General features: G+C 50.3%; 2 protein-coding genes across 2 annotated transcripts in view; one reads left to right on the top strand and one right to left on the bottom strand.

The window, feature by feature from the left end:
- Window positions 1-12,500, top strand: part of LOC116036424 (bromodomain-containing protein DDB_G0280777-like) — a 1,700,590-nt gene that overhangs the window by 351,419 nt on the left and 1,336,671 nt on the right. The window lies entirely within an intron of this gene.
- The window catches only part of LOC116061957, a 10,586-nt gene continuing 1,451 nt past the window's right edge, over window positions 3,366-12,500 (bottom strand). The window contains exon 2 of the mRNA XM_031316323.2: window positions 3,366-6,221. Coding sequence (XP_031172183.1) covers window positions 3,427-6,099 — 2,673 coding nt within the window. The 5' untranslated portion in view covers window positions 6,100-6,221 and the 3' untranslated portion in view covers window positions 3,366-3,426. The remainder of the gene's footprint in view (window positions 6,222-12,500) is intronic.

The raw sequence follows: 12,500 nt of genomic DNA, 5'->3' as shown, positions 1-12,500 counted from the left end.
TAACTAGTAACTACAGCTGGAACAGATGAATGTAGTGGAGTAACTAAAGTAACTAGTAACTAAAGTAACTAGTAACTACAGCTGGAACAGATGAATGTAGTGGAGTAACTAAAGTAACTAGTAACTAAAGTAACTAGTAACTACAGCTGGAACAGATGAATGTAGTGGAGTAACTAAAGTAACTAGTAACTAAAGCTGTAACAGATGAATGTAGTGGAGTAAAAAGTAGAATATTTCTCTCTGAAATGTAGCGGAGTAGAAGTAGAAAGTGGCATGAAAAGAAAAGACTCAAGTAAAGTACAAGTACCTCAACATTTGGACTGAAGTACAGTACTGGAGTAAATGTACTTAGTTACATTCCATATAGTGTATGACTATGACGATGAGCGATGAATGTTGGGATGGTGAATGAATGAATGAACAGCAACACCATCCCTTTTTCCCTTTTGAGTTTGACCTTCTCAGCACCACCTTTCCCTTTTGTTTTTGGGCTTTCCATCACTAGACTCACACGCTGTCTGTTAACGTTACCGATAGACTTCCAAACGTGACGAAGAAAAAAATAGGCCGACCAGGGCTATGCCACTTGGGGAGGGGCTGCTCACTGATCCCCTATATTCAACGTGACATCGTGACTTTGCATGAGCTATCCGCGTGTATGTCTACGCTGTATACAGCAGACGGCAGTCTGCAACGTCACAGCGTAAACATACACGCCACTTTTCTAAAGCCACGTGGCGTGTTATCGCAAGACTACGCTTGGGTTTAGGAAAACAACAAATGTGGAAAGTAAACATCACACGCGAGACACAAAGTCACAAGTGGGACCCGGTCCCCGGGTGAAAGTCCTGCGTTTGATCCGTCCTCCCCCACAACCAACCTCCCTGTGCGGATTTTCTCCCTTTCATACTACTCGCTACGGCGTCAACTCACACGCAATCACAAGGTAATGTAAGTCAATGGAGGCCAAACGGCGTTGATAAACACGCTACAAAGAGAGTATGCGTCTTGATAACACGGCAATAATGGCATACGAATTGGCGAGTCATACATACGCCACTCCATGAGATCAGTCTGCTATATTTCTGAAAATCTTAGACATGGTTGTAACCAGGGTTCCAAATTAGCACCATCTACCAGCCAAAATGCTGGTAAAATATGCAAGTGGCTGGTAGATTTGCTATCCTCACCAGCCAAAAAAACAATAGTACTCTATTGAGTGGCTGGTAAAATGTGAACATTGACTAGCCATTTGGCTGGTGGACAAAAAAGTTAAATTTGGACCCTGGTTGTAACCGTTAATGCTTTGTGATCAGCCTGTGTTGGTATTGAAATAAGAGGCTGCTGCGGCCCGCCGTACGGTCAGTTTGACCAGCGGGCAGCGGCCACGGACACCAGGCCGCCGGATGGTGTTACTAAGAACTTGCAATGTATAACTATTATCAGACCGGCCCTCGCGGCCTCAAAACACTACAAGCCCACCGGGAAAAGTCCTGACTTTGCCGATTGCCACTCCACCGCTGGGAAACATCTGTATTGAAAGTGAATACACCAACCATGGTGCAAACACGTGAGAACTGATACTTTCCGTATTGCTATTTAACAACAACCTGCTGAAATATGAACCTAAGTCTGTCACATCATATGGATACAACTATAAAGATACTATGTGCCTGTTCCCAGCATTAGCACAACACTTTGCGATGGTTAGCTTGTTACCTGTGACGATATATATCTGCTAAATGTAATGTCTCTTTCACATTAGCAAGTGACTGACCTATCTGGGTCCGTTTGGAGATGCCTGATGAAGTTTGACGTTGTTGATTCAGCATCATTTATCTTGGTGCCACACACCTTGCATGTAGCTGTTAGCTTACTGCCAGTGTTTATTTACCAAGTTATTGAAAGCAAAACTAATGACAAAAGGTACAACTCCAGGAGGACTTGGTGTCACCATGTCAATGTATTTGTCTGTATGTGAGTGCACACACATAAGGCATAGCGCATGTGTTACGTTGCACATTATGGCAAAGGTCAGGGGACATGCAGCTCGTCATACGTTTCCCCAACATATATGCTCCAATAAAAGAAAATAGAAATACATGAATGAATTTAGATTTAAAAAGCTATAATTGCATGAAAACAGGTTGTTAAGAAGTCTCGAAGTCCACATCTCTCTCACACACACACACACACACACACACACACACGTTGTTGGTTTGAACATTTTAAGATGCTCTGATGGCGAGCTGAAATAAATCTGGAACAGACATTATGAAGATTAAACACTTTAATTTCAGACTAAAGAGAGACAACTTTCCATCCACACGGATCTTTACACTAACATTACATTCCTCCTCTTCACATCTTTGACCTCATCGCCTCGCTCGGTCACAATCTTATAGAAAATAGAATAAATGTAAAAGGAAAATTAGGAGAAATGTTGAAAAAACGCTATGCAAGATGTTATTTAAAGAAAGAAAAAGAAAAAGAAAAATGGGGGAAAAAAACTGTCAAAAGCATGAACCACCTCATGGTCATCCACAACAGTTCTTCAGTTCTTCAATTGTTACTGGCCCCCAAACAAACGGTTTTTATTCCAGGAAAAAAAACTTTGAAATATAACAAATAGTTTTTATAAACGCAATGAGTGTCGAAAAGAAGACGCGGAAAAAAGCATCAAAAAACACATAAAGGGATATTAGTACCAACTTTCTTTTACTGAACAAACTGAACATTGAGTTGAATATAAAAGGCACTAAAACAAGAAAGACATTTTACATTTTAAAGTAAAGAGTTTCTTTCGCGATGCCAGGTGATATCACACTGACAATAAAACAAACTGTATATTGTGCAGCGTGTGTGCATGTGTGTGTGTGTGTGTGTGTGTGTGTGTGTGTGTGTGTGTGTGCGTGCGTGTCTCTGTGTGTGTGTGTGTGTGTGTCTGTATGTGTGTGTGTGCGTGTCTGTGTGTGTGTGTGTGTGTGCGTGTGTGCGTGTGTCTCTGTGTGTGTGTGTGTGTGTGTGTGTGTGTGCGTGTCTCTGTGTGTGTGTGTGTGTGTGTATGTGTCTGTGTGTGTGTGTGTGTGTGTCTGTATGTGTGTGTGTGTGTGTGTGTGTGTGTGTATATATGTATGCATGTGTGTGCGTGTCTGTATGTGTGTGTGTGCGTGTCTCTGTGTGTGTGTGTGTGTGTGTGTGTGTGTGTGTGTGTGTGTGTGTGTGCGTGTCTGTATGTGTGTGTGTGCGTGTCTCTGTGTGTGTGTGTGTGTGTGTGTGTCTGTATGTGTGTGTGTGCGTGTCTCTGTGTGTGTGTGTGTGTGCGTGCGTGCGTGCGTGTGTGTGTGTATATATATATATATGTATGTGTGTGTGTGTGTGTGTGTGTGTGTGTGTGTGTGTGTGTGTTACCATCCTAACACTGCTCTACTCTATCTCCACTTCTATGTCAACTGGCTTCAGTTCTCGGACAAACACGATGTCGTTATCGCTGTAGTCCGTCTCGCCGAAGCCGTCGTCCGGCTCCTCTTTGCACACGGCCTGCTGGGAGTCCGAGACTTCGATCGGCAACTCGATCGCTCTGTTCAGATAGTCTCCCTTCCTGCCGTTCTTCCCCGCTATGGCGATCACCTGCGATGCGATGGACCAGGCGAACTCCACCCGGCGGTGGTTCTGGGAGCTCAGGTCGAAGTTGTACTCCAGGATCTCGTACAGAGCGGGAACGTATCGGTTGCAGTTTCGTTCCACGTACCGGTGCATCTCGAAGAGGATTCCCCTCGTCAGAAGCCGCAGGTCGAGTTTTGCGCTGGCTTCCGGTTTAGATCCGACGTCCAGGATCAGTCCTATTTCTTCGCAGAAGTTGTAGCGATAGATGTTTTCATCCTCCGTCTCCTCCGTCTTCACATCTACAATAAAATCATCAATTTCCGGTTTTACATCTTCTTCTCCAGAGTCCGGATCCTGAGATCCGTTGGCGGTTTTCGGTTTCCGATTGAGCTGCGAGTAGCCGTTTATCGGGACAACCGTGTTTAACCATCGAGTGATCTTCGGGGACGGGGACTGCCCTTTCATTACGCTTTTCTGCAAGGAGTACCATCTCTTGATCACGCCAGACGCAACCGATGCTCCGCTTTGCAGATCAAGATCAAAGTTGTGCTCCAGGACGTCGTTAACCATCTCGCGGACCGGTGCACACAGCTCTCGCACAAAGCCGAATATCTCGAGCACAGCGCCGGTCGTCAAGGCCGTCAAATCGAGCTTCTGGTTCGCCGGACGTTCTGCTAGTGACCAAAGGTTAAGGCCAAACTTTTTACAGTACGGGTGAAGCTCCATATCCGCCTCCTGGCTGTCAGCCGAAGCCGGCAAATCTACGCTCGCCGGCTGCTCCGTCTCAACTTCTTGTCCCGTTTTAAAATCGCTCGTCACGTCAACCATGTTGTAAACTTCCGGGAACTGAAAGGGGCTGCTGAGAAACTCCGTTTTCCATCGGTCGGGGTGGTTCTGAAGGATCTTTTCTTTCGTTATCATGTAGTATATAAAATTGCGATGGTACAGGTTACCCTGGGGGACGAGGTTGAAGTTTATGTCCAGAATCTCAAACAAGAAACTGCGGAAACTCTTGGACATCGTAGTTGCGAATCTGTAGATCTCGAACAACACGTGATTGGTGAGAAGGAACGGATCCACGTTCTGTTTGTTGCCCGAGCCGACGTTGAAGTCCAACGCTATCTCCCTGCAGCGGGCGAACAGGTCGTTCACTTTGCTCGACTTCAGGATTCGTTTTGCACGAGTGGTGCGTCTCATCCACAGCTTCTGCTTCGGTGTTTTTGCATCTCTGTCCTCGTTGTCGACTTCGGAAAACAGCGCCGAGACTGCTTTAAAAGTCGTGTTCTTTAGATGAGCGCCAGGCCAACAATTAGCCTGAGGCGGCATTGGAGAGATGACCACTTCCTCCTCTTCCTCCTTTACATCCAGAGAGAACTCCGTTTCCGACAAACTACTTTCAAACGTCATCGTTTCTGGTTTGTCCTCCGAACCGGACTGCATTTCTGTCTCAAAATCAACCGGACACATGTATGACAGGTCGCCATCCTGACAGAAGTCTTTCACATAATCGTCCATGAGCCTCGGCGTCCCTTTTCTTTTACTGGTCATCGTTAGTCCGTCCTGTTCTTCGTAATCTGCGGCTGGGTCTATTTTCCGTTTACGCTTGTATTCCCGTTTCTGGATCTGGACTTCGAACGGCTCCTTTCGGAAAGCGTCTTTCTCCTCCGGCCTTAGGCACGCGTACTTCCTCTCCATCAGCTTGCTCAGCTGCATACGGAACAACGTTTTATCCAACTCGTGGCCAAAGTTTTGCTTGACCAAGTCGTAAACTATCCCGGTGTGCGTCCCACAAAGCACTCGGGAGAAGTTGAGCAGTTCCAACATCACGCCGTTGTTCACCAGACTCGGGTCTAATTTCTCTCGGGGTGCGTCGCCCGGTCGAACAACCGGAGTCACACCGAGGTTTTTACAGTAAGGGAAGGTATATTCCGTCGGTTTTAATCCGCCTCGTTTAACAACATACATGTCTCCGTTACTTTCCGTCTTCTGATGTTCTGCGGACTGGCTGTTATTGCTGCCGTTACTGAGGACCGAACAGTCCACCATTTTGTTCCTGTTCGGGTAGTAATGTCTGGACTGCTTTGACGCAGTCGCCCCAATAATCGCGCTCAGGTCTGGCAGTGGAAACGTTTCTTTCCATCTCTGTGGTTTCACTTTGATTTGCTCCTTCAGCAGCTTTATTTTATTGTGAGCGCGTCTCGCGTAGTCGAAGTACTGCTGGTCGATGTCCACGTCCACGCCGAGGTCGAAGTTGAAGTCCAGCATTTCGAAGAGGAAGTACGTCTCGGACTTGGTCACCGTTTTGGCGAATTCGCAAAGCTCCAGCATCACGCCGTTCGTCAGCAGACTCAGATCTAACTTTTCCGTCCTTTCCAACGCCGCGTTGAAATCCAAACCGATTTCAACCGAGTCTGGGAACGGGACGGCGCTCTTCTGATATCTCACGCCGTGCTGGATGCGGCGCTGCCAGATGTAGTCGTCCATGTCGTCCATGTTGTTGTTGTTGACCCAACACGTCGTCTTCTGGACAATATCGCAGGAACTGGATCCAACAAGACTCCCAGTCTCTGCAGAAGAAACCCGGATACTTCTTCTGTCTTTCAGAGCATCTCAGTCTGTGAAGACACAACATGAATTTTGAGTTAATTAGCGAAGAGTTTATAATCCTAAAACCTTTAAATAATCGGAGCTGTGGGATCACATTGCTTTGCACTTGTATTCTATCAAATACAGTCGCAACTAACGATTAATCTGTGGATTATATTCTGGATGAATGGATTAGTTTTTTGGTTTATAAAAATATCAATTGACTGCTGCTACATCGCTACGTTTTGGTTTAAAAAGGAATATCTTCTGCTTCGTTCCCCCTGCTCTGGCGTTTCCCCCTCTCATTCCCCCTGCTCTGGCGTTTCCCCCTCTCATTCCCCCTGCTCTGGCGTTTCCCCTCTCATTCCTCCTGCTCTGGCGTTTCCCCCTCTCATTCCTCCTGCTCTGGCGTTTCCACCTCTCATTCCCCCTGCTCTGGCGTTTCCCCCTCTCATTCCCCTGCTCTGGTGTTTCCCCCTCTCATTCCCCCTGCTCTGGCGTTTCCCCTCTCATTCCCCCTGCTCTGGCGTTTCCCCTCTCATTCCTCCTGCTCTGGCGTTTCCACCTCTCATTCCCCCTGCTCTGGTGTTTCCCCCTCTCATTCCCCCTGCTCTCATTACCCCTGCTCTGGCGTTTCCCCTTCTCATTCCCGCTGCTCTGGCGTTTCCCCCTCTCATTCCTCCTGCTCTGGCGTTTCCCCCTCTCATTCCCCCTGCTCTCATTCCCCCTGCTCTGGCGTTTCCCCTCTCATTCCTCCTGCTCTGGCGTTTCCCCCTCTCATTCCCCCTGCTCTGGTGTTTCCCCCTCTCATTCCCCCTGCTCTCATTACCCCTGCTCTGGCGTTTCCCCTTCTCATTCCTGCTGCTCTGGCGTTTCCCCCTCTCATTCCTCCTGCTCTGGCGTTTCCCCCTCTCATTCCCCCTGCTCTGGCGTTTCCCCCTCTCATTCCCCCTGCTCTGGCGTTTCCCCTCTCATTCCCCCTGCTCTGGCGTTTCCCCTCTCATTCCCCCTGCTCTGGCGTTTCCCCCTCTCATTCCCCTGCTCTGGCGTTTCCACCTCTCATTCCCCCTGCTCTGGCGTTTCCCCTCTCATTCCTCCTGCTCTGGCGTTTCCCCTCTCATTCCCCCTGCTCTGGCGTTTCCCCCTCTCATTCCCCTGCTCTGGCGTTTCCACCTCTCATTCCCCCTGCTCTGGCGTTTCCCCCTCTCATTCCCCCTGCTCTGGCGTTTCCCCTCTCATTCCTCCTGCTCTGGTGTTTCCCCCTCTCATTCCCCCTGCTCTGGTGTTTCCCCCTCTCATTCCCCCTGCTCTCATTACCCCTGCTCTGGCGTTTCCCCTTCTCATTCCCGCTGCTCTGGCGTTTCCCCCTCTCATTCCTCCTGCTCTGGCGTTTCCCCCTCTCATTCCCCCTGCTCTCATTCCCCCTGCTCTGGCGTTTCCCCTTCTCATTCCCGCTGCTCTGGCGTTTCCCCCTCTCATTCCTCCTGCTCTGGCGTTTCCCCCTCTCATTCCCCCTGCTCTCATTCCCCCTGCTCTGGCGTTTCCCCCTCTCATTCCCCCTGCTCTGGTGTTTCCCCTCTCATTCCTCCTGCTCTGGCGTTTCCCCCTCTCATTCCCCCTGCTCTGGTGTTTCCCCCTCTCATTACCCCTGCTCTCATTACCCCTGCTCTGGCGTTTCCCCTTCTCATTCCTGCTGCTCTGGCGTTTCCCCTCTCATTCCCCCTGCTCTGGCGTTTCCCCTCTCATTCCTCCTGCTCTGGCGTTTCCACCTCTCATTCCCCCTGCTCTGGTGTTTCCCCCTCTCATTCCCCCTGCTCTCATTACCCCTGCTCTGGCGTTTCCCCTTCTCATTCCCGCTGCTCTGGCGTTTCCCCCTCTCATTCCTCCTGCTCTGGCGTTTCCCCCTCTCATTCCCCCTGCTCTCATTCCCCCTGCTCTGGCGTTTCCCCTCTCATTCCTCCTGCTCTGGCGTTTCCCCCTCTCATTCCCCCTGCTCTGGTGTTTCCCCCTCTCATTCCCCCTGCTCTCATTACCCCTGCTCTGGCGTTTCCCCTTCTCATTCCTGCTGCTCTGGCGTTTCCCCCTCTCATTCCTCCTGCTCTGGCGTTTCCCCCTCTCATTCCCCCTGCTCTGGCGTTTCCCCCTCTCATTCCCCCTGCTCTGGCGTTTCCCCTCTCATTCCTCCTGCTCTGGCGTTTCCCCTCTCATTCCCCCTGCTCTGGCGTTTCCCCCTCTCATTCCCCTGCTCTGGCGTCTCCACCTCTCATTCCCCCTGCTCTGGCGTTTCCCCTCTCATTCCTCCTGCTCTGGCGTTTCCCCTCTCATTCCCCCTGCTCTGGCGTTTCCCCCTCTCATTCCCCTGCTCTGGCGTTTCCACCTCTCATTCCCCCTGCTCTGGCGTTTCCCCCCTCTCATTCCCCCTGCTCTGGCGTTTCCCCTCTCATTCCTCCTGCTCTGGTGTTTCCCCCTCTCATTCCCCCTGCTCTGGTGTTTCCCCCTCTCATTCCACCTGCTCTCATTACCCCTGCTCTGGCGTTTCCCCTTCTCATTCCCGCTGCTCTGGCGTTTCCCCCTCTCATTCCTCCTGCTCTGGCGTTTCCCCCTCTCATTCCCCCTGCTCTCATTCCCCCTGCTCTCATTCCCCCTGCTCTGGCGTTTCCCCTTCTCATTCCCGCTGCTCTGGCGTTTCCCCCTCTCATTCCTCCTGCTCTGGCGTTTCCCCCTCTCATTCCCCCTGCTCTCATTCCCCCTGCTCTGGCGTTTCCCCCTCTCATTCCTCCTGCTCTGGCGTTTCCCCCTCTCATTCCCCCTGCTCTGGTGTTTCCCCCTCTCATTCCCCCTGCTCTCATTACCCCTGCTCTGGCGTTTCCCCTTCTCATTCCTGCTGCTCTGGCGTTTCCCCCTCTCATTCCTCCTGCTCTGGCGTTTCCCCCTCTCATTCCCCCTGCTCTGGCGTTTCCCCCTCTCATTCCCCTGCTCTGGCGTTTCCACCTCTCATTCCCCCTGCTCTGGCGTTTCCCCCTCTCATTCCCCCTGCTCTGGCGTTTCCCCTCTCATTCCTCCTGCTCTGGCGTTTCCCCTCTCATTCCCCCTGCTCTGGCGTTTCCCCCTCTCATTCCCCTGCTCTGGCGTTTCCACCTCTCATTCCCCCTGCTCTGGCGTTTCCCCTCTCATTCCTCCTGCTCTGGCGTTTCCCCTCTCATTCCCCCTGCTCTGGCGTTTCCCCCTCTCATTCCCCTGCTCTGGCGTTTCCACCTCTCATTCCCCCTGCTCTGGCGTTTCCCCCTCTCATTCCCCCTGCTCTGGCGTTTCCCCTCTCATTCCTCCTGCTCTGGTGTTTCCCCCTCTCATTCCCCCTACTCTGGTGTTTCCCCCTCTCATTCCCCCTGCTCTCATTACCCCTGCTCTGGCGTTTCCCCTTCTCATTCCCGCTGCTCTGGCGTTTCCCCCTCTCATTCCTCCTGCTCTGGCGTTTCCCCCTCTCATTCCCCCTGCTCTCATTCCCCCTGCTCTGGCGTTTCCCCCTCTCATTCCCCCTGCTCTCATTCCCCCTGCTCTGGCGTTTCCCCCTCTCATTCCCCCTGCTCTGGCGTTTCCCCTCTCATTCCTCCTGCTCTGGTGTTTCCCCCTCTCATTCCCCCTGCTCTGGTGTTTCCCCCTCTCATTCCACCTGCTCTCATTACCCCTGCTCTGGCGTTTCCCCTTCTCATTCCCGCTGCTCTGGCGTTTCCCCCTCTCATTCCTCCTGCTCTGGCGTTTCCCCCTCTCATTCCCCCTGCTCTCATTCCCCCTGCTCTCATTCCCCCTGCTCTGGCGTTTCCCCTTCTCATTCCCGCTGCTCTGGCGTTTCCCCCTCTCATTCCTCCTGCTCTGGCGTTTCCCCCTCTCATTCCCCCTGCTCTCATTCCCCCTGCTCTGGCGTTTCCCCCTCTCATTCCCCCTGCTCTGGCGTTTCCCCTCTCATTCCTCCTGCTCTGGCGTTTCCCCCTCTCATTCCCCCTGCTCTGGTGTTTCCCCCTCTCATTCCCCCTGCTCTCATTACCCATGCTCTGGCGTTTCCCCTTCTCATTCCTGCTGCTCTGGCGTTTCCCCCTCTCATTCCTCCTGCTCTGGCGTTTCCCCCTCTCATTCCCCCTGCTCTGGCGTTTCCCCCTCTCATTCCCCCTGCTCTGGCGTTTCCCCTCTCATTCCTCCTGCTCTGGCGTTTCCCCTCTCATTCCCCCTGCTCTGGCGTTTCCCCCTCTCATTCCCCTGCTCTGGCGTTTCCACCTCTCATTCCCCCTGCTCTGGCGTTTCCCCCTCTCATTCCCCCTGCTCTGGCGTTTCCCCTCTCATTCCTCCTGCTCTGGCGTTTCCCCTCTCATTCCCCCTGCTCTGGCGTTTCCCCCTCTCATTCCCCTGCTCTGGCGTTTCCCCCTCTCATTCCCCCTGCTCTGGCGTTTCCCCCTCTCATTCCCCCTGCTCTGGCGTTTCCCCTCTCATTCCCCCTGCTCTGGCGTTTCCCCCTCTCATTCCCCCTGCTCTGGCGTTTCCCCCTCTCATTCCCCCTGCTCTCATTCCCCCTGCTCTGGCGTTTCCCCCTCTCATTCCCCCTGCTCTGGCGTTTCCCCCTCTCATTCCCCCTGCTCTCATTCCCCCTGCTCTGGCGTTTCCCCCTCTCATTCCCCCTGCTCTGGCGTTTCCCCCTCTCATTCCCCCTGCTCTCATTCCCCCTGCTCTGGCGTTTCCCCCTCTCATTCCCCCTGCTCTGGCGTTTCCCCCTCTCATTCCCCCTGCTCTGGCGTTTCCCCCTCTCATTCCCCCTGCTCTGGCGTTTCCCCCCACTCATTCCCCCTGCTCTGGCGTTTCCCCCTCTCATTGCCCCTGCTCTGGTGTTTCCCCCTCTCATTCCCCCTGCTCTGGCGTTTCCCCCTCTCATTGCCCCTGCTCTGGTGTTTCCCCCTCTCATTCCCCCTGCTCTGGCGTTTCCCCCCACTCATTCCCTCTGCTCTGGCGTTTCCGAGCCCCTTAACCGGAGACATTTGTAAACTTCTGACCCGTTTTGGTTGCACGGAGATCACCTCTGGCTCAAAACTCAAGCGCTTAAAAACAAAAACGTAGCGGTGGAGATGGAGCCTAAGAGACATGTTTAGGAAACATCAATACAAATAAAAATTCCTAACATGATACAGTTAGAGTTTCTTAAAAAAAATCTATATTTGCTGCTTTTCTTTGACTTATGTAAAAGTAAACAAAACTTCTTTGGGGTTTTAGGAAACTATTTCCTGGTATTTTACAGAGATATAAACACACATAAACATACACTTAACCTACATAGAAACATAATCATACATTATCTCATCCAACGCTAGGCCTTTCACGATAACAAATTTTGCTTCAATGAACATCTAATAAACCTCGCACAATACCCCCCCCCTCCTCACATTCACAGAACAGAAGAGAACCCACAACAATTTACCCGAATGCTGTGCTTGGTGAGTGTTAATTTCTGACCCTGACATTCATCCACGGCAATGATGTTACGGTTACAGGGGTAAGTTAAAACTGGGAAGAACGTATCGTACGTCAATCCCTTAAAAACAACTGCACACGTGTTTCAAAGTGGCAGAACAATAAACCAAAGTACACAATTATACACTTCTGGTAACATATGGTCTACATTATTCTCTAATATTATCCCTTGGGGATAAATAAAGTAGCTATCTATCTATCTATCTAAATGGCAAGTAGAAGAATTAATAACCATGTTACACGTATCACATATTTTCCTCATATATCTATATATATATATATATATATATATATATAGATAGATAGATAGATAGATAGATAGATAGATAGATAGATAGATAGATAGATAGATAGATAGATAGATAGATAGATAGATAGATAGATAGATAGATAGATACTTGTTTTCATTAATAACTGTTGAACAGTGAAATAGTCGTGATTATCCTAAACCCTAGTAGAGACCCAGAAAACATTTCAAAAGATACCAAATATGTCTGTATAAATACAAGCTCATATACTGTGATAATATGAAGGAATTTTATTTTTGGATTGACAGAAATGTCTGTAAACTTAACGGAAAAGGTACTGGTAATTTTCTGCCAGGACATTATCTGTTTTCCTACGGATTCATTTTTTACAGTGTGCATGAAGCACAAAATATACAGAATATTTACCACAAAGCCATAAAAGGTTTGTCATTTTAGACACACACACACACACACACACACACACACACACACACACACACACACACACACACACACACACCTGAATATGTCAGTCAGTTGTAAGCAGTG

The sequence above is a fragment of the Sander lucioperca genome, chromosome 13, assembly GCF_008315115.2.
Source record: "Sander lucioperca isolate FBNREF2018 chromosome 13, SLUC_FBN_1.2, whole genome shotgun sequence".
Lineage (NCBI taxonomy): Eukaryota > Metazoa > Chordata > Actinopteri > Perciformes > Percidae > Sander > Sander lucioperca.
This window is presented reverse-complemented; position numbering and strand designations above follow the sequence as displayed.